Source organism: Castor canadensis, chromosome X (genome assembly GCF_047511655.1).
Source record: "Castor canadensis chromosome X, mCasCan1.hap1v2, whole genome shotgun sequence".
Lineage (NCBI taxonomy): Eukaryota > Metazoa > Chordata > Mammalia > Rodentia > Castoridae > Castor > Castor canadensis.
In genome coordinates, this window is record NC_133405.1 from 92299370 (window position 1) to 92322089 (window position 22720).

The 22720-nt window shown below is 36.8% G+C and overlaps 1 protein-coding gene across 16 annotated transcripts in view; it reads right to left on the bottom strand.

The window, feature by feature from the left end:
* Window positions 1-22720, bottom strand: part of Huwe1 (HECT, UBA and WWE domain containing E3 ubiquitin protein ligase 1) — a 152416-nt gene that overhangs the window by 43471 nt on the left and 86225 nt on the right. For 15 of the 16 annotated variants that reach the window (XM_074063879.1, XM_074063880.1, XM_074063882.1 and 12 more), the window contains 19 exons: window positions 22371-22428; window positions 21060-21236; window positions 18656-18901; window positions 17367-17500; window positions 16806-16900; window positions 14632-14823; window positions 12298-12514; window positions 11785-11907; window positions 10996-11233; window positions 10380-10610; window positions 7466-7588; window positions 6867-6962; window positions 6030-6299; window positions 4613-4765; window positions 3325-3452; window positions 3029-3110; window positions 2271-2447; window positions 1675-1834; window positions 927-1285 (listed from right to left, as the gene is read on the bottom strand). In XM_074063879.1, coding sequence (XP_073919980.1) covers window positions 927-1285; window positions 1675-1834; window positions 2271-2447; window positions 3029-3110; window positions 3325-3452; window positions 4613-4765; window positions 6030-6299; window positions 6867-6962; window positions 7466-7588; window positions 10380-10610; window positions 10996-11233; window positions 11785-11907; window positions 12298-12514; window positions 14632-14823; window positions 16806-16900; window positions 17367-17500; window positions 18656-18901; window positions 21060-21236; window positions 22371-22428 — 3259 coding nt within the window. The remainder of the gene's footprint in view (window positions 1-926; window positions 1286-1674; window positions 1835-2270; window positions 2448-3028; window positions 3111-3324; window positions 3453-4612; window positions 4766-6029; window positions 6300-6866; window positions 6963-7465; window positions 7589-10379; window positions 10611-10995; window positions 11234-11784; window positions 11908-12297; window positions 12515-14631; window positions 14824-16805; window positions 16901-17366; window positions 17501-18655; window positions 18902-21059; window positions 21237-22370; window positions 22429-22720) is intronic. The other variant, XM_074063889.1, reaches the window with a different exon arrangement.

Genomic DNA, 22720 nt, shown 5'->3' on the forward strand with positions numbered 1-22720 from the left:
ATCTGAGATATATTCTCATATACAGATAGAAGTAAAAATTGGTATCACCTTTCTGAAAAGCAAGTTAAAAAAATACCTACACCCTTCCATCCAATTTCTAAGAATCTCTAAGAATAACAATCTTAAACATGAATAGAGCTAAGCACAAAAATACATGTTGAAACACTACTTATCAATGTGGGAAACAATGTTTCAAGAAAGGGAAAATGGAAATTAAGTTTATTAACACTCATGAATGCTGACAAAGAATTTTGTAGGATAGAGAATTCTATAGAAGTATGGAGACAGAAAAGGTTTACTAGTAAGGTATTTGCGTCCTAGTTGTCTTGATGTTGTCATTAACATTTTATTTATTACAACTATTTTGTTACTTTTTCATTGATTTATGAATTTCCTAACAGCATGTACAAATCTATTTTCTGATGTGCAGGGTATTTGTTAAGTGACTATCACTTGATATGACTGGAAGATCTAAACATTCAAAAAGCTTTACTATACTTTTATAACCCCAAAATACAATGTTTTGAAAATAGGCTATCAGGGGAATACCTAAGAGATGTTCATACAAAGAAATGATCTTTAAGGCACAAAATTGAGAGAACACATCCCAGTTCTATACTAATGATCTGTGTCTTGCTTAAAGAGACCTAGATTGCCAGAGAAGACTTTCCAGGTAAGAGAAATTAACACAGTAAAACTGTATTTGACGGCATACAACATTTTTTAGTTCTTTTTAAGTAAAAGGACACCCAACAGGATAATCTACCGTAACTCAAGCAAACTTCCAACATTGCAGGTGGGAAATTTTGCTGGTGAGAATATACAGTATGTACATCTAATTATATAGTCTGAGAAGAATTAGGTCTTAGACTAAAGAGAACAAAGGTACGCTATAAAGAAGAGCATTGGACACCAAATAGGCTGACCTTTTCCATGGTGTGACGAAGGGTGCAGGGATCCTCAATGATGTGTCTTAAGAGAAGGGTGACCAGGGGCGTAAACCCATTGAAGCCTGAGCTCTGAGTCAAATTCAAAATCATGCGGGTACTTTTCAGCTCTGCAAACATCATGGCATATTTGTGGTCCCGGGTGAGCCTCAGGCAGAGGCGAAGGGTGGCATGCAAAGTGTCTGGGTCCACAGGGACTCCCAGCATGCTCACACAGGCCCGGATTAAAACAGTCACCATATCTTCTGTCAGTCCCTGGATCAGGATCTCCCCGATTTTTGTTTCTTCCAGGCTAGTTTCCTTTTCAGTGTTTCCAATCTCTAGGGTCAAGGGGGTGTCTATAAGTGGGAAAAAAAAAGTTTAGATAATTTAATTTGGTATTTCCTTCCACACTTCTCCCTCCTAAGCAACCAGCCAAGTACTTGGGTTCTACTAGGAGAAACATACCAAACACCAATTCTAATACCCAGCAAAAAACCCACATGCACATAAAGGAGGATTATGTATCTTTTACTTGTTAAACAATCTGATGGAAAGGAAATCACTTGTGATGAAACTGGCTAGACCATAAGCCACAAAAGCACACCAGCTTTAAGTAAACCCAAAACTGGGTGTGGTGGTGCACGCCCATACTGGGAGGATTGCAAGTTCTAGTCTAGCCTAGGCTATACAGTGACCCCCTGTCTCAAAAGAAATTAAAAAAAAAATCCAAATGAAAAGACCATACCATTGCCTTTGTTTTCTTTACGTTTGATATCCATTTCTTTGCTTTCTTCTAGTGTCTTCTCTAGTTCTTGTCCACTGTTGTTTTTTGAGTTCTTATTCAGTCGTGGTACCCTGAGGAGAGTTAGCATCACAGGGCGTCGGTTCCCTGTTTCTTCATTAACCTAGGAATTCAAGCAGATAAAATAAAATCTCCACCAAAAAAGAAAGTGTAAAGGTTGTGCGTGCGTGCGTGTTCCAGGTAAAATGTTACAATCCTGGCAATCTATCCCATCCCCAAAAGTCATGGAAGGAGTGGCATATACAAGACCCTAAAATGAATGAATTCTAAACTTTCCAACAGAGCAGACACCAATCTTAACCACTCCTTAGCCCTTGGCTTGAACAATTAAAATATCAAAATATCAATTCAATGAAGGGCAGCAACAAATTGCTACAGAACAATGACTTTAGGGAGACTTAGTTCTCCAAAAATTACCTCCAATTTAGATGCATAAATCTTGCCCCTTAAAATGTTAGTACTGTTGATTCAAAATGAAGCAAACAAAAAGCCATACCCATTATATTCCCCCCTTTTTTAATAAAGTCTATAGCATGTACCTGCACCATTGTAGTAAATTGGACAGTGTATCTTCTTCGGCCTGCAGTGAATCTCACACTTGTCTCTCCAGATTTCCAGGCAGAATCAATAGTGCTGTTGTTGCTGGCACTGTAACTACACCAACGCCCAGAGCGGTCATCAAACCAACGCCAGTTGTTGCTGTTGGACTGCAGGTACTAAATGAAATGGTAATTTCATCAATGTTCACTGCTAAATCTAACCCAGAAAAAATAAGCACTGGACATTTAATACAAATCAAAACTAGAGATAAGTTTTCATATACATTTAATCTCCCACTACTTAGCATCTCCCTTTGCAAAAAGACACTGACTTCTTTGTCTTGCCATCGTCTACTTTTCTTTTGTTTCCAACTGTTTTCCTCAAAAGTGGAATGCTTATACAAGATTGACTGAAGAAAAATTCTGTTTGTAAGAAGTTACTGAGATAATAAATAATAATCTTCATCTAAGGAGAATTTGTTTATAGACAGATTGTTGTAAACTCACACCTTTATGTAATAGAAGAGTACATCCTTACAACATTTACTTAAGAGAGTAAGTTCTTAAGGCCTTTTTAGCAAGTAGCTCCACAGGAAAATAATTTGAACTCCTATTTTGAAGAGAAACCTGGATATGAAGATACCTCAAGAGATTAAAATTTGGTCAAAAGCCTTTACCTTCTTGCATTCTCTTCCCGTCCACTCTTGCCTCAAAAAGTCAAACCATCCTGCCAACCACAGACACTATACACCACGCACCTTAGTCATTTGGGCTCTTCTTTTTGAGGAAATGGCTGTCTTTTCATAGAAATCAATAAGGAGCAAGACTGGGGTGATCCACCTAAAAAGGAGAAATGATTTGTTCAAGGCAAGTCAAAAACCTGAACAAATTGGGAAAATGTGTTCTCATTTAATCAGGCATGCTGCAGTCTTCTAAATATAAAAAGTACTCAAGATTTTCCCCAGAAAAGTGTTTGATTCAGGCCCTAAGTTCAAGGGGCCAATTCCTAGGGGAACAGAAGTGAAACCAAGAGCACATTGGGGTCTGAACTCACTTTGGGGTCTGAACTTCCTTTTGCTCCTTGGCAGCCTGTAGACAGGGTTGAACTACTTCCAGAAGCTTGATTAGGACATTAAGGATGCCACTCGATTCAACCACCCAAGCACATGGTAGTTTCAACTCCTGATTCAAAGGGAGAAAAATATAAGACAAATTTCTACTCAGTACCAACGTATTAGCATCAAATAATATAACACAGGCATGATCGTTAACAGAATTGGCTTAAAGCAAATTCTGTCTCTTACCACTTATATGTATAATTTGAGGAGAAATACTTCTGTTCTAGCCTTTGGTTCAGAGGGAATAATAATTTCTATCTCCAGGGTAATTGTGATGATTAAATGAAGTTATATATGTAAAGTGTCCAACACAGTGGCTCGCACATTAATGCAGAAATGGTTATTAAAATCATTAGGGACTGCTATCTAGGTTGTGCAGTCTTAACTATATCGAAATTATAAAGTTTTTGATTTACAGAGAAGCTTTCAAGGAAAGATGGCATAATTAAACAGTTAATGGTTCTTTATTGATTTTTCTTTTAACAAGAATCCACTGGAAGTGAATGTTCAACAACAGAATACTTATACAAACTAAAGAACATTCGTACGATGAAATGTATACATGACCTGGCATAATAATCATGATGTGATGCTGAAAAAAAGAATTCAAAGTCCCATGACAGTTTGACACATATACTGGACTTATCTCCAAAGTTTACACCATTAAACTCACATTTTACTAATCAAACATGATGACCTACAAATGAAGAACTACTTATGTAGGGACAACTTGCCCCTTAGTTCTTATGTTGGTTAGAACAACATGTCTTGCTGAAACCATTCCCTTTTCTGGAATAACTGGGTAGGGGAAGGAGAGAGGAGTCTGATTCTACCTGATTACATTAACACTGACCACATCCAATTTCTATAGCCTAACGAACTATGTAGTTGCCAGTTAGGGCTCCCCAAAGACGCAAAAGTATTCCACAGCCACTATGATAAACATTTAAGTATTCTATTAATACTTAATGGAATTGTGCCATCCCCACAATCCACTGATGTAATTCAATTAACTCTTGTTTTAAGAAGAAGCACTTCTGGTATTACCCAGATAAAATTACTGATACCATTCATGTAACATTATGTACATTTTAGCTTATTGGGAATTGTGGGCTCATGAGGTGCAGCAATCATGTCTTATGTTTCTTTTCTTCGCTGTCATATTGTAGGTGTTCAATAATTCTTAATAAATGAATTACAAAGCCCAAAGGAGCTAAATCTTACCTCAAAAAGTAGTGTCAAAAGCAAGATTCTAGTAGCCAAATTTGAGGCCTGGGGCAGGGTGGCCATCTGACTGATCCACTCTGACACTGTTTTTGTGTCACTTGTTGTCAGGGGAAGAGCAGCTTTGATCAACACATCAGCGGCTTCCCACACCTAGAAAAGCAGAAAACTGTCCAAGTCAGTTAACTGCACAGTAAGATGAGGCTTTAAAAAATAGCCTTAAAAATCCTCACTCCAATCTCAACATATTCAAATAAGGAAAGGTATGAAAACAAATTCTTAACCATAGGGAATCATCTGTATCAAAAATGATGAAATCACCACTCATTGATTACTTTTAGGCTAGATCACATGAAGCCTACATTATACATTAAAGGCAATAAATACCTAAAAAAAATTCTTGGAGCATATAGTCAATCTGAATAAGGTTCTACCAACATACTTTCCTCAATAATCTTTCACCATATCTTCTGGAGAATTAAATTTCCTAAAATGGATGGGGATGTAGCTCAAGTGGTAGAGTGTCTGCCAAGCAAGCATGAGGCTTTGAGTTCAAACCCCAGGTACCACACACACACAAAAAATTCCTAAAATAAATCTGGTATCAGTGAGGTTGTAGTTCCCTAAAATTACTGGTACAAGATCTGCATATACTTAAACATACTAAACATTTTGGTGAAAAATGTTCTATTTAGTTTTCCTTGATTTTTATATTTCTGTGCATTAAAAATTTGTATTAGATTGGAGGTGTAGCTCAAGTTGTAGAGGGCTTTCCAACAAGTGCAAGGGCATGAGTTCAATCCTCAGTACCAGTAAAAGAAAACCAAAAAACCACAATAAAAAAACAAACACAAACAAAAAAAGCTTATGTTTACATAGCTCAAACATGGGTTTTCCATTTTTAATTTTTTTCACTGCTTCTAGGTTTAAAGGTTACATAAAACAAGATTGTATGATTTAAATACATTAGGGTAAGTTTCTTATCCTACTTCTGGAATTCATAAACGTTAATCTTTTTAATAAGGAAAAACACTTTAAAAAAGGAAAAATAGTGGGTCCTAAGTATCCATCAGAAAGGTTTTTTTTTTTTTTTTGTAATTTTTTCTCTTCTAATCTAGGGAAGGTCTAAATTAGCTCAAGAGTGAGATATATTTTAGATGAACTCGACAGGCAACTAAAAAAAGACAGTTTTGTTTTTCCTTCATGAAAACATTTTTCTGTGACATAGCTACTAAATTCATTATTGTAGGAAACAGTCACAGAAGAGCTAGATTGCAATCAAAATAATTCAAAGAGAAAAAAAAATACAGCAGTATTAGGTAGAATGTAAAAATACTGGAATTTCAGGAATCAGGTTTTGACAGATGGCCGTAAACTGCTCCACACACTCCCTTATTTCAACCCCTTGTGAATTTACCTGATTGACTACTTGCTTCAGAATCATGTCCCGATAGTCTGCTCCATTACGTTTGATGGCTGTCATGATTAGATCACACACCCGGTATACTGTGTCTGGTAGTTCATCAAGAAGGTGGAAGCAGCCTGGTAACATTGTGTCAGTGAAAGTATGGAGCTCATCTTGCTCCAGTGGGTCAGCATCCTGGAACTTCTCTAGACATTTAGCTTCTTCCTCTTCCTGCTTTTCCCGAGCTTTCCGTTCCTCTTCCTCCTTCCGGCAAGCAACTTCCTGGAAGTAGGAAAGCAAAAATGTCAGTATATGGGAGAGGTAAAGGAGGAAAGATAAAAGACTCTAAGAACATATTTGCCTTACTGTATGAATACCTCCTACCTTCTCAAGAAGCTGAAACTTTCATCAGTGTGGCAATGACTATAATGGCAGCCACATAGGATATGGCAAGATAGGGAAGACAGAAGCGGAGGATGTATCTAGTACCACAAAGCATTGCCAATTATCTGCAACATCCTACACTATCTCCCACAAAACCATTTTTAGACACCGTCCTGTATTTTCTGCCAATATACTAAATTCAAGTAACCTATCAAGTAGTGTTCTAATGGGTACTATTACCAGTTTGGATGTCTTATCTGACAATATTATCTTTCATCTGCCTCATTCAAAGTTTCAGATTAATATCAGATAGTTCAATGATGAAAAGCAAGGTTGAGATCACTCAGTACTTCTATGTCTTTCTGTAGACATTAATCCTACCAATTACTTTGTAGTAGTAACACATTGCTCACAAAATGTTTATATTTCTGGCCCAAGGCATTTTGAATGCTGTTTTCTAGTTACCTCAGGTGACTCTGCCCTTTGATCCATTGGAATATCTTGCCCTAGAGACATTGCAATTGCTCTCATCATCTGGTCCTCTTCAGACATGCTGAGATCCTACAGAGTAACAAGAAAATATGCAACAGTTATATACACCCAAATTAATGAACCCAAACTCACAAGGAATCAGACATTTTGTGCTCAAACTTTACAGAGGGGAAGGAGCTCCAAATGCTGCTTTCTCTAGTCAAACCTGACTGGGCTTACCTGGTCACTAAAGGAACAATGGGAAGAAATCACAAGGAAAATTAAATAGAGGCAGAGGTCTTTGATGTGACAACCAACTCTGAATCTCAGAAAGGCATGTCTTTTCTATTGCTTTCTTACTGTGGGTTGTTCTGCAAACAAAAAGGTCAATAGTTTGCAATGCTGAAGGATAGGAACATTACATTATGAAGAGCTGAGAATTATGACGAAAAGAAAATACTGGCTTGGGTCATGGAGCAGTAAGAAAATGAGAAGTAGTTTATACAAAGACCATCAATTGAAGGATGAGGGGGAAAAAAGTTATCAGCAACCAATCTAATACTCTAGAAATTAGAGCTCCTGTGCTAACTCACCCTAACAACTCCTCCCATGATTGGAGGAGGGTGGGTTAGAAGGTATTCTGTGGCCTGCTCCATGGTGCTGGTATTCAACAGGGCCTCCATGGCATGTTCTCTTGTGAAACCCATGTCCATGAGCTACAAAAAGAATGCAAAAGTACAGCATCACATTAACAGAAATCAAATAAATTTCAAAAAGAAAGGAGCCTTTTCAAGATATAAACTCAAGTTTTTCTAACTTTGTATGAACCAAGAGTACGTATAAGCAAGCAGTTAGGGAGTATGAATGATCCTTTCTCTTTGGTGTTTCAAATCAGCTAGGATTTGAATCTGTCAAGTGTGGATCCTTCTCTAAGGCATTCACAATCAAACTCATGGAAAATGTCTCCAGCAAAAGTACAACTTCTTCCAAAGTAAACTGAACATTGTTTTTAAAGATGCCAGGATATTATCTACAAAGTAGACAATATTAAACTTAAAAACTGATGCCAGTAAATGAATGACAATGTCTCCAATTCCTGATCCCAGCAACCTAATCAATGGAACTTCCCCACCAGGGAACTAACCGTCTGATTCCTTTTAGGTAGGGCTAGTACCCAATCTTAGCTTGAAGCGGCCCAAAAGGATGGATCGTCACCCCGCTACATCCCTTTTAAGCTCAAAAGGTACCAAAGTCATTTAGGGAGTGAAAATGAGTCAGGATAGACAGATGAGGTCATGGGGAAATTATATTATATAAGTATTAAAAGAGCTAGAATGGAGTTTTATTCAGCCGTAAGAAAAATGAAACTATGTGGTCTGATGGTAAATGGATGGAACTGGAGGACATCATGTTAAAAATGAAGTAAGCCAGGTTCAACATTTCTATTTTTTTTGAAAGTACCAGGGCTTGAGGGCTTGAACCCAGGGTTCATGCTTGCTTCGCAGGCACTGCACCACTTGAGCCACTCTGCCAGTCTAGAAGCCAGGTTCAGAAAGACAAAGGCTGAAGACAGACCCAATGGATAATACATTTATATGTAGATCATGTTTGTAATAGAAGAACAACTCTATAGCACTTGGGGGAGGTGGGAAAGGAAAAGAGAAAAAAAGAGCCAACAACACCGAAATGCAATACATCTATACAGCGGGGATTCACTGAGAAACCCCTTTGAACAGCGACTTTGGAATTAGTAATGGAAGACAGGGCAGGAAAATAGGTACAGTGTGTGTGCCTGGGTGGGAGGGTTGTTGTGGAAGGCAGAAGGGGAATGAAGGAGATGAAGGTGAGGGAATATGGTTGATGAGCTTCATATACATGTATAAAATAGAACAATGAAACTGCTTGCAATTGCTTTAAGTAGGGTGGGGGCAATCTAACCAATGTACAATGTAAGGGGGTACAGCTCAGTGGTAAAGTGCTTGCCTAGCATGGGTGAGGCTCTGGGTTCAATTCCCCAGCACTGCAAAAAAGAAAACTTCAAAATAAGCAAGACACGAAAACCCAATGTACAATTTAAGACTATATTTGGAATTGGCACAATGAATCCCTCCTGTGCAATGGCTATATGCTAATAAAAATGAAAGAAAGATTACTTTACGGATGCAAGTACAATTTTCTGCAATTTGTGATAGTTTTCTCTTAGCGTTGAATATTTGAGTCCCTATGAAGTAATAATTAATAGTGTGTCTAAACATGTATAAACTACAGATTTGTATCTGCTCCTTCCTTGGAACTAACTTAAAGACAATCTTGTAAATATTGTACTGAGCCCATTTTGAAATCTTAACCTAAAAAGAAAAAAACAATTACAGTGGAGGAAAAAAAAAAAGACAAGACTCAAATATTGGAACAAGGAAGTAAAACTTAAAAGACAGAGCAGGTAGTCCCCTCCCATCTCCTCTTAGATGGTAAGCTACAAGTACAGGCTATTTGCATCTACCTTCCTCTTTGAGAAGTTAACAATCTGTAAGCCTCCTTGAATGGGTAGAGAAAGGCACAGCAAAGGGATGACATCTCCCAGTCTTAGAATACCCACCTTGGCCACCTAGATCCATTGTCTAATGATTAAGGTTACTGGACTTCCATGCCATGCATTCTTCAAGCTCAGAAAGTATAAAACTACAGACATGAACCAACATTTTTGAGACTGCATGAGATTTCTTCCTGCTTTTTAAAATAAATCCTTGCTACCCTCTCACCACAAAGTAATGAATAGTAAAATTTTCACCATGAGAGTAATATACTTCTAACAAATTGTTATTTGATGTTAACTATATAAAAATTAGGGCCAGAACTAAGTGACTAAAAGGAGAGAACAACTATCTTATGTGGTAAAATAAAGAATGCCTTTAAAAAGTAGGTAGGTGAGTGTTCTACAACTGAACTATATCACCAGCCTGGTGTTTATTATTTTTATAATAAAAAATCTGAGGGAGGAAATGTTCAAATGGTCAGGGCATGGTGGTTCACACCTGTAATCCAAGGGCCTAGCAAGCCCAAGGTCCTGAGTTCAAACCCTAGCGTGTGCGCGCACACACACGCGCGCTTGCAAAATGCTCTGAGTTTCATGTGGCAAGAACAGTATGTAACATCCCCCCTCCCACTTCTAGTATCTAATTTTCAAAATGTGGATTATATATCTATTTGAATGTAAAAAGGGTTTGTAGTTGAGTAAAGTTTCAAAAAATTCTGTTGGAGAATAAATTTGAAATGACAATACTGTAACTAATATGCTTAAGAGGTCACAAATATATTACCAGTGCAGAGCATCCAGGACTACACCCTCCAGCTTTCCTCAAGTGGAAAACAATTCTTAGAGGAATAAATTCAAACTTATCTCCTGGCTAAGAAAATCAGGCACTGAGTGACAGGTGAACTTAAATCTATAAGCATTATATTCTATTAGGTACAAAGTGTAGGTCTTGGATTTCGAAGCTAGCAGCCTACCTGTTGCAGCTGTTGCTGGTTGACTTGAGGTTCCCGGCGGGAGCCACCCTCTTCTTGCCCTGCATCCTCTTCTCCTCGAGACCCCTCCTTCTCTTTGCTTAGTCTCTCTCGAATCACAGGTTCTCCTCGGAGGATGTGGCACAGAATGGCCAGCATGGACTCAGCCATTCGCCCCCCATACACCTTCAAGGGTTTCCGGTTCCAGAGGTTCTTGATGCAAGTAAAGGCTGCCTGTAAGTCATTTAAAAAGTGCTTGAAGTGTTGTCTTTTATTTTTCCTTTGCTTAATTCAAAGCCCCAGAAGGAATAAATGAAAAACCTATGGGACACTTCTTCTACTCAGTGCCCCAACAACAACAAAGAAAAATCCTAAATTAGCACTGAGGGGGTTTAAGGAAGCACAGACAAGGGGTGTTTAATTGGAAGCATCAATCTGAAATTTATAATTCACATGTTTATGCCACAGAAAATTTTCCTATGTTGTTTATACCTTTCTGTAATGACTCTTAACTGGGAACAGGATCCAATTGTTCTTTCTTTAAGGATGACAGAAGAGAACAGGAATTATCCAGTTATCATGAGACAATTATCTTTGTTTTACAATGCCAAATACTCACTTTTTGAGTTACCACAAGGAAGCGAAGGGCACTGAATTGTGGAAAGTTCTGAACCCCTCCAGGCAATTTGGCAGGCAGTGAATGTGGAGATTCAAGCACCGTGGTGGGATTCACCATCTTTTCCACAAGCATAAGCCAGGCATCTAAAAATTCCCCTGTGCCATCAGGTAAGTCTGTATGTTCCAATCCCTCAGAAACAGGAACTTTGCCTCCCATGGACAGAGCCCAGTTGAAAGTTCTAAATTTAGGAAAGAGAAGTTATGAATATTAGGGAGAATTTACTTTTTTTGGCTATACTGAGGACTGAACATAGGGCTTTATACTTGCTAAGCAGGTGCTCTACCACTTGAGTCACACATCCAGCCAAGGATTTACATTTAAAGGGTCCCCAATCTATGCATTAGCACAATAAATCCTTCCTCTTTGTGTTATTCCAGTTATGTCCTACATTTGCTAGATTTTCAAAGACTTAAAATCCCCCCAAACCAGTAAAACTCAGCTTAGAACTGTTTTGTGCAAGCAAAGTTAAAAAAAATTTCTATTCAGAGTAACAAAGTCTTAGAAAAATGTGTTCCAGGAACTAGAAGCCAAATGCAAAAAACCAAAGATCCTTAGGAACATTTCTAATATAGGATCCAAGGAGAATGGAGACACGTGTGACTGGTTTCCAGCATATAAAAGGGTACAACTAGTGGCTCTCTTTATATATAACTACAGTGACAAAATAAGTAACTTAGAAAATTGTGAAGTGGTAAGGCACACAGGAAAGGCCAGAGCAAATGATCTTACTCAAAAAGAGCATTGTGACCTCCAGAACAGAGAAATTTCTGCAGCATGAGGTGGTAGGGATACTTCCTCTCATCAAACAGCATTGGGGATGTGAAACCAACTGAACAGATGAAGAATGTCAGCCTGAAAGAGAGAAAAAACAAAAAATTAACCATTTCTGAGGCAGTAACAAAAACAATGGGAAATTTGTAAAAAAAAAAAAAAAAAGTCAAGGGTAAAATTTAACACTGCACTGAAGTGACTGATTAGAAGGCAGCTGGGTGACTAATAGGTCATTAGAATTTCAAAGCCACAAAAAGTGATACTGAAATGCAGTTTAACCAGAAACGCTTTCTATATTAGGTACAACCAAAACAAATGTCTCGCACTCTAAGTGGGGTAGACATTTAGCATAAACAAGAAATCTCCAGCTTCTCTAATTTGGGGGCTCACTATCTATTTAAGTAGAATAGGAACAAGTTATGTAATTTGTTGGGTAACTTTCTAGTCCCTGCATCTCAAGTAAAACCTCACCTGAAGCGGGGAGTAGGTGTATATGGTGGGGGCTGCCACGATAGGCCCTTTGTGAGGAGCTTAGTGAGGGCTGAAGCTGTTGATCGAGCAGCAGGTGTCGGTGCTGTAGTGGTACTGGCAGCATGATGGCTCCTCCTCTGGCGGACAGGAGACCCCACACAAAGTTTAACTAGAAGTCCAAATAGCTCAGCAAGTGCTCGGCCTAATCTGGAGGAAGCTGGAACCCATAAGTCAGAATAAGACTGTACATTATTCTCAGAATGATTTCATTGTGACATACTGCGATCAGTACATTTTTATAACTACATCCTTTGAACAATATCTAGGACATTCTTGGATCTGTCCTCACACATAATAATACAAAATAGGAAGTTCCGTAAGGAATAAATGTGTCTTTTGAAGGTAGGAGACACAGAAGTATGCTGGCACTCCACATATAACAAATGTAAAAAACAAGTTATACTGTTAGAGGAAGTATAAATTGAAAAGACTTTTGTAGAATCAACATGGCAATATGTACTGATTGAGGAAGTAAATAGTTAAACCTACTAGATTATGATTACAGAGAATTTTCAAATGATAAAAAACATTTAACCCTTGAAAGAGAAATGGACAGATACACTATATATTACATGATTATAGTCAACATATAGTCCTACAGAAAAGACTGGTAGGAAAAGCATAAAAATTTTACAAGTGGATTCTTAAGAAATTAAGATTAAATCCCTCTGAAACACTCATCTTTGTAGGATGCTTTTCAATATACCACTGAACGGAAGAGCAGGAAACAAATATATGAAAATAGTGCATAAAAAAGGGAAAGAAAATATGTTCATTGTTTGTTTTCCTTTAAAAACTGTATTTTCTGTATTTATGGATTTTTACAATGACTACTACTCTTAATAAGTAAGAATGCTGCCATACCACTTCTGAAAGGAACATTATTTCATCATGATTCAGAGACAAGGGGCAGGTCTGAGTCAAATTAAGTCTTAAGGATGTACATGCACATATGAATGCACTGTGTAAACATAAGCTGTTAAGCTCATGTTATATATATCATGCTCAAAACTTAAGTTCTGACGTATACAACAGAGGAATAAACAGTCCATTCTGCTTCCCATTCCCCACAAGTTGGGATCTCCTAATTCTAGTTAGGGAATTGACTGTTGGTTTAGTATGCTCAGATTATGAAAATCTAGTGAATTCAACAGGAAAATGAACCCAAACTTTAGGTTTACACTTACTTTCTCAACATTGACTTCAGGTGGACTATTTCAGATAGCAAAGTAGCTCAAAGGCAGTTCAAATACAAGAGGAAAAAAGGGTCTAACAGAATAGAAACAGACACAGAAAAAATGGACTGGGCCCACACCGGAAGCCCTGAATGCTCCAGGGTCGTATCTGTCAAAGAAGTAAAATAAAACAAGGAGGAAGACACAGAAATATCTTCTTGGGTGGTCAGTTTTACTTCAGTTTGGGGTGGAGATGGTAGACTTTCAAATTTGAAAAAAAGAAACACAATTAAGCAAATTAAGCTAAAATGTAAAATTCACGAAGACTTAAGGTAGCAAATGAAAACATGAAAGCCATTTTCTGTTTTTGAAGCGGTTCCAAGATTCCTGGGACCTATGTCTTCACTTTCTTCTACATGAAGGTGTTAGAAAGTAGTGATTACTGAGGAATATACAAAATAGGTCCTCTAAACATCAGTATTATATTAAAGGACAAAGAATAGTAAAGACTGATCACTACACATCTTTAATGCAGTTTTGTACCCTGACACTGTAGTCTCCACAAAGCAGTCAAAGTAATTTTATAAAACACACATGAGGTTATGTCATGGGCCAGCTATATTGTAAGGGATAAAGAAAGACTTAAGGATAGACAGAGTAATCAGACAGTTAATTATGACAGCTCAGCCACACAAAAGCCAAGTGAAAAGTTATTTCTATAAGGAGATAGGGAGTCAAATTTCATGGTGCATACAAGTACACAAATGGAGCTAGTGGACTCAGCAATAAGGTACTTGCGGATACCTTGGTAAAAGACATTTCAGTGGAATTAGGTAGGAGCAGAAACCATTTGCAATAGTTGAAGAGCGGGCAGGAGGGAAAGAATTCTCCCACTTCTGCACACCAAGCAGCTAGTACAGAGCCTGTCACATACCAGGGACTCAAACAAAGTACATGTGAAAGAGAGTCACAGAAGTTTTAAGCTTTTAATTTTTTTTTAAAGGAAAAGAATACAGTGTTTCTTTCTCAAAATTTTTGAGGACTGATTATAGCTCTGAAAACCAGAAAATGGAGTAGAAAAAAATAGAGAATTACTTACCTGACAACAAAGGCTTTATTTGCTTAATTCTGGCAGCCATGGCTGGTGTGATTTTAGACTTGCCCTTAGAGTCTGAAGAAGTAGGTTCATCTGTTTCCATGGGAGCCAACGTGTCACCATCTAGCCCAATGCCTTCCAATAAGCCTTGGGTAGAAGCATCCATACTTCCAGCTGTTCCATCTTGTTCCCCATCTGAAGATATAAGAGGGAAGCAGTAAGACCATGCAGAGCCTGCACTTACCTGGCTCCATGTTTTGAGGAGTCCCAAGAGTGAGCTACCTTTGGTGCTTGTTACTATTTAAATTTCAATGACTGCCTAAACTGGGGGCAGGTTTGGTGCACAACCAAAAAACTGTGTTCTTTTGTTTGGAGCTCTAAAAGGAGCTAATTGCTTACAGCACCAAAAAGCATATGAATACTCTTAACTCAGTGTGCATGGTACCTGATGCTGTCAAGTGCAGATACATGACTAGGATTTTATGGTTTCTTCAAACTCAAATTGGAAATCATAGAATACCACTGGAGAAATCTATTTCCTGGCATTGAAGAATTTTATATATGAATGGGTGATGTATTTATTTTGTGTGTGTATGTGTTCTTAGATCTAAGAATCAGTTTTATGCAAATATAATTTGCATAATTTTAATGTTCTAGAAAATTATGTAGAAACTGTGCCTTCTTAAAGAGATTGTGAGAAAGCTGAGCCTAATGGCACACAGAAACTCAGGATGGAAGATCAAGGCCAGCCTGAACTGTTAGGAGAGGCATTTTTTCGAAAGTAAATTAATTTTATCCTGAGTCCTTAGCAAATTATTTTATTCTTTCCTTGATATACTTCAACTAAATTTAATGTTCCTACTTTTGGCCAAGTGGGTACATTTACTCCAAAATTAACTTTATCAAAGGCTTGTGTATAGTTTATTAATTCCTTCCCATCACCCATAATAACCAGCTGGATATAAGTCTGTCTTTATGGGTTTGTATGCTATGCCTGCTTTACTTTTATTGGTTACTTAGAGGTTTCCCTCTCTGGGGACTGATGGTGTGGGGTTCACTGGTAAAGCACATGCCTAGCATGAGAGAGGCTGTGCTTTCAATCCCTAGTGCCACTATTAAAAACAAAACAAAACAAACAAAAAAAACCCCAACAATGCATGAATAACCCCCCACCCAAACCAGAAGTTTCCCTATTCTTAGTAATCACAGTATAATTTTTAAGCCCATTCAGTACAGTTTTATGCATAGAACTGCATTCATTGTTTTCTTAAGTTTATTACTTTTTACTTCCTTCATAAATTACAACATAGGAGAAAACTTTCTGGAAAAGTAGCTTTAATTAAATGTTGCATTGGGGTCAGAGAACTGTGTATGAGTTCTACTTACTGCACTTTGGATTTTTTTTGTTCCGGTACTGGGGTTTGAGAACTCAGGGTCTCATGCTTGCCAGGCAGGCACTCTACCACTTGAGCCAATCCGACAGTCCTGCATTTTGGAATTTTTATTGTGATATAAAATAAACTTTCTAAAGCAGCACTGTCTGATAGGAATATGTGATCCAAATGTATAATTTTAACTTTCCTTTTTAATGTAGCTACATTAAGAAAATAAAACAGATTGATTGTTTTCTAGTAACATAGTGTTTAATCAAGTATGACCAAAAATTGTTCTCAAGGTTGTAAAAAAATTGAGAATTCATACTAAAAATCTCACCAAGCCTTTGACTTTTAGAAATCAATCTTACATTTCCATAAAACTATGTAGTTTTCAAACTACACTATTAACTGAACAGGGACGGTGAATTAATGTATCTTTACATGGCATTTAACGTTAAGTGAAAGAAAACTATGATATGTTTTATCTGAGAAAATCATAAATATCCTAAAAGAAACATTACACAGATGCCTCCTAAATGCTGAGTTAATTTGATGATAGAAATGCAGGTTCCTCTGCTTTGTGCTTATTTTCTAATATTTATTATTATGTATATATGCCTTTAGAGGAACTGACAAAGTTAGCTCAAATTTAATAAAAAAATAACTAAAATCAGGGAACAGATGAACTGAGGTCTAAGAATGACAACGATCTAACTAAATTTCCACAATAAGGTTATAAAGACACAGGGACAGAACTTAAGAGGACAAGTAGCGTCTAATATTTTAGTTTCTTACGGTTACCTGATCTTTTTCCGCCCTGGGTCGTACCTGCCTTCTCATCCTTTGGAACTAGTTTCTGCATGTCCGCCTGGCCAAATTCACATCCAGATGGTAGGCTGCAACAAAAGAAACAGTGAACAACAATAAGAAAAAACCCAAACAAACAAATGTGCTAGCTCACATTTTTTACCATTAACATGTATGGTCTATGACTTGCTTAGCCAGTATTATTCCTTCCAACATCACATAAGCTATCCTGAATGCAATAAAAACACCTGCAATTACCGAGGTAGCACACACCAAGATTATTAACTCAATTCTCTATAACTGGATAGCAACGGGATCAAATTTTAAACATATACTATGCTGACACAATACAGCTGGGATATCAAATAAAAAAAAGATACATAAGATGTTATAATTGGTCAGTTAAGTCTCTAGGTGGGTAAGTGGGAAAGACAAAGAAGCCTCATTACCATGCCCTCCCATCCCTTACCAAAGCAATCCTCCAGGCTTACTGAGCTCAAGTTTTTGTGTTAGAAAAGTTAATAGAGACATAAATGGAAATGAGCATTCTCTTACCTGTTTGGGGTACATAGAGAGAGGAGGACAGTGCTTTCCCACACCAGAGAACAGTATAGCTGACTCAGCTTGCTCAGAACACTCAAACCCAACTGAGAGCCCCACTGGTTTACAGAAATTGAACGAATCTCACTCTGCAACCAAAGGAGAAAGAATATTATTTATGAACAATTACATTAAAAATAAACTTTCAGGCATTTTAGAAGAATAAGGAATGCCATTTTTCCTTTATTGCTTTTCTCACCAAATTTTCCAGTTAAGAACACAGTTCCTTAAGGTATTCTCTTACAGTGTTTACAAACTTTCTCTAATGTGCCTTCTCATTATTTTCTTGTAGTGAAAGGCAGGCATTACAGGCAACTTTTTCTAAATCAAAGAAACAGTTTTGTAGACAAATTGACTACTTTCTATTTTATTAATTTAGTCAATTAGTTAGGTTTTGTAGTACTTGTTATTTTCTTCCAATTTCATTACTTCAGAAAATATTATTTTGCTTCATTATATTTCATTTAATGAAGGAAAGGTAAAATCATAAAAAAATTCCTAAGCTTTGTTATAAAATTTAATTTTCTAAACAGATTTATAATTGTACTTTTGGTTTCTGATCTGATTGATCTATAACTGATAAAGAATACTCTCTTGCTCAACAGTATAAAACAGGAACATTGAGTTTTTATACCATTAATTTTTAGAATCAATTACCTGAGAAATAAAGGTAATAAAACTGTAAGCACACATGCCAAAATATTCTCTCTTCATGGAACACCAAGAGAGGCTATGTTAAGCACAGGGTTTAAAACTTAGAACATTGTATTAATGTGTTAACTACTACCGAATTATATTTTCTGTAGTGAAATGTCCCTTTGCATCACATTTTTTCAGGTCTCCATGTACTTGTTGAAAGAACAGAAAGTAGTAATTAGACCTGGATGAACACCAAATTGAGGTGTACCTGATAAAAACGGTGACCACAAATGCCAGTTGGCCTCTATAGATGGTATAGACCAATTAATGTCTGATATTATAACCTCTCTTCAAAGAAGATCCAATTCATGATAAATTATATGGTCACATAACTGCTAATAAAAAAGCTAAAGGAAAATAAAACTATATTGGAACTGAAACATAAACCTAAATCACTCACAAAAAGGGGTAGACACTGTCATGGTAAATCTGTTATTTAACTGCTAGCCCAGGTAGATCTGCTTCTAAGCACAGGAAACTACAAGGAGTATGTCCTAAGTATTTCAGTGGCTTTAGCCAAACATGTTTACCCCTAAGATTCTTACCTGTCCAACTCTGCAAGTATGAACAAACATCATGATATAGGCATGGGCGGCAGTGAGTGCATGGAGCAGAGGTGTAGCCTGAGCCGAGAGGGTAGCATCAGCAACATTGCCAGCACATGCCAGTTCTCTCAACAACACTGAGCCCCCAGGGGATTCAATGGGGCGGTGTAAGGGCTCCAAGGAGGAAAGAATGGAGTCCAACTGAAGGAGACCTTCTTGAAGGACTTTGGGTTCATGTGAAAGTGTCTGAAACAACAATGATTAATATATTAATAAAAAATGAACTTCATATGCATTATGTTTTTAACAGTCACAATAGAAGTGACTATTAAATGAAGTCTCTCAAATCCCAAACATGGCTGTATCTCTCACCTTATAAATAAATGGTAGACCCAAAATATGAGCCCATGTATGCCATACCTCAATGCGACTTTCTATAGCAAAACACTACTTTCGAACTTGGTGAGCCGATCATACTTAAAAGTTTGTGAAGGTCAAACTGAAATACTGTTACAGCAGTATGCTATGATATTAATAACAAATCTGGCTTAATAAGGAGCAATGTTAGGCAACATTCAAAAGTATGGAAGTGAATCACTATTATAATGCTATTTTCTTACAACAGGAGAGTTGATTCCTCCAACATTCATACAGATCTTCAAGGGAACCCAAATAACCAAAATAATCTTGGTGAAAAAAAAATTAGAGTTCTCACACTTCCTGATTTCCAACCATCTTACATATTTGCAGTAATAAAAAACCATGGTATGAGCATGAAGATAAATAGAAAAGAACAGAACTCAAACAAAATTTCCTATTTACAGTCAAAAGATTTTTGAGAAGGGTGACAAGACCATTTAAATGGAGAAAGTACAGTCTTTTGAATAAATAATGTTGGGAAAACTGGATATTCACATACAAAAGAATGAAGCTGAGTATTACTTTATACCATATAAAAATACTAAGTCCAAATAATCAAAGACCTAAGAGCTAAAATGGTAAAACTCCTAGAAGAAACCACATAGGTAAAACTGCACAACAATGAATTTGGCAATTTCTTGGATATGACACCAAAAGCAGAGATAAACTGGATAACCCATGAAACAGAAATACCTGTATATCATTTATCTGATAATTAATATTCAAAATACACAGCTCCTACAACTCAGCAAAATTAACCTGATTAAAAAGAGGAAAGATGTGAATAGACACTTCAAAAGAAGATACACATACAGGCAACAAAAAAAGTACATGAAAAAATGCTCAACACCAGTAACCATCAGGGAAATGCAAGTTAAAATAAAAATAGCATACCACTCCATATTCACTAGGATGGCTATTATAAAAAAAAAAAAGAAAATAAGAGTTGCCTCAGATGTGGAGAAATTAGAATCCTTATGTATTGCTGGTGGGAATACAGACTGATACAGCTTCTGTAGAAAAGCAGTATGGAGGTTCTTCAAAAAATTAAGCACAGAATTACCATTTGACCCAATTATTTCACTTCTATGTACATACCCCAAAGAATTAAAAGCAGGGTCTTGAAGAGATACTGTACAACCAAATTCACAGCTGCATTATTCACTACTGCCAAAAGGCAGAAGCAATTTTAAGATTATACTGACGAATGAATAAACATAATGTGGTGATGTACATACATTAAAATATTATTTAGCCTTAAAAAGAAAGACAATTCTAACACATGCTTCACAAATGATGACCCTTGAGGTCACCACACAAATCTCAAATACTGTATGATTTCTATAAGCTACTACGAGTCCATCAAATTTAGTGACAAAGTAAAATGAACGATAGCTGCGCCAAGACCTGGTGAAGGGGGGAATAAGGAGTAATTGTTTTATGGATACAGTTTCAGTTTGCAAGAGAAAAAATATTTTGGATATTGGATGCACAATGATGTGAATATACTTAAACACTAATGAACTTTATACTTCAAATGGGTAAGATGGTAAATTTCTTATATGTAGTTTGTCACTATGAAAAGTAAAGGAGCTTTGATTTTGGCAAAATTTGAGTAAACTATAAGTAATTATGCTTAAAATTCATGCTTAACAAGGCTTGAAAAAAAGGAAAATGTATTACTAAAAATACCAGAATGAACTAAGAAAGCACATATAACAAAGGAGGAAGACATACTACTAAATTCCAACCAGAAAACTTCCTTGGAAGAATAAACATCCTATTAACTCAAATGTTAGAACATTTCTCATCAATGAGAAATAATAACACGGCACACTATATATTAGCAGCAAAATTCACTAGCAGAATAAAACACAAGTTTGTCATTTTTTAATGAAGGGAGACCACAGTAAAACATATATAGAGGTATCACAAAGTTTCATTTCTAAAAAGAAATGAAAATATTTGGCCAGATGCTTCTTACCAATATGGATTTGCAGACACCTGCAACAGCCTGACAGGCAGCAGATGTGGGAAAATCAATGGGAAGATTGGGAAGACCCAAAATGGTAACCAAAGGCAAGAGCCCTTTCTGATTCACAAATTCCTGGCAGTGGTCATCTGTTGTATTGTTGCTCAGAATAGATTCCACAAATTTCATCTAGGCAATGAAAATTAAAATAAAAAAGGTTAGAGCCCAACACTTGGAACTAAAAGCCCAGCTTGGACAGGGTAACCTTATACCTTTTCTAGAATAGCAAAACCTTGAATAAACAAGAGATAGATGTATGGTACATACCCTACAGCATTCAGTAAATAAAGGTACAATTATAACTTCTTCTCAGTCTACCTTTTCAACCACACAAACAATCAGATAATTTGAGAGCAAAGAGAAGTAAAGTGACCTGCTCAAGGGTAGTATCAAATCTCATTTTTTTCTTTTAGTGGCAGTGGAGTTTGAGCTCAAGGCCTTGTTTGTAGGAAGCAGGCGATCTATTATTTGAGTCATGTCCCCAGCCCTTTTTGCTTTAGTTGCTTTTCAAATAGGGTCCTCCTATCTATACCTCCCATGTGCACTATAGGCATGTGCCACCACACCTAGCTTATTTATTGAGATGCCTAGCCCCTAATATTTTAATTTGCTTATTTAGTGCTCTTGCATGCTTCCTCTGGAGGGAAATCCCATAGGTACTTTCCCCAAATGTGCTTATAATTTAAATGAAACATGGAACTCTGAAAGAATGATTTGGAATAAACAAAGCAATAATGGGCAGCAAGCACAGAGGTACAAGAGAAACCATCTCTGGAAGTCTAAGAAGTTTTTAATAGTCTAGAACACATACTAAGTGGACTTTTCCTTTACAGGTAAACAATTCTGTGAAAATTCAAATTCTTCATACTATCCTGAAAGACACTCAGGAACTTCAAAGAAAAGGCCATAGTAACTGGGAAAAAGAAAGAAGCTAATGAGAAAAAAATATATGTTGAACACATTCAGAAAACATAATACAGGATTACAGTAAGAAAGCCCATTCTCTTCCTGTTTGAATTTCAAAGGACAATTGTAATAATGAACAGAGCACTCTGAATAAAGGAAGTCTGGGGGTGCTGACTAACATTTTGCAACTAGTCTAACAAAACAGAAAAGGTTTGCAGTTTTGCACATCTTTTCCTTTGCACTTTAAGGCCTCAACGAAAATAAATACAGCAATTACTGGATTCTCTGATAATCCCACACATTTTCCAGAAAAGCACATACCTTTACTCAGTTTGCCCTACAATGAACCTTACTTACCACATTAAGGATGTAATCCATGAGAGGAATAGGAATACGTTCCTCTGTACCAACAACCCTGTTAAGGGAGAAAAGAGTGAGTTTCACAGAAATTCACAATATCAGGGCAAGAGAATAAAGGGAGGAAAGGGACACAAGTGAAATTCTAGGCTTTTTTCTGGACTCCTAGCGTATGAACCTTTAGACTCATAAACCACAGGGTGAAAAAAAAAGGTGAAATTAATTCTAAAGTTAAGCTTTTCTAGCTTGACTAGAGTTGATAGCATTAAAAAAAAAAAAAACAAAACCCAAGTCTTCAAAAACTCAGTATTTATATATACCACAAAAGACATTATCTTCTCTTAGGTAAA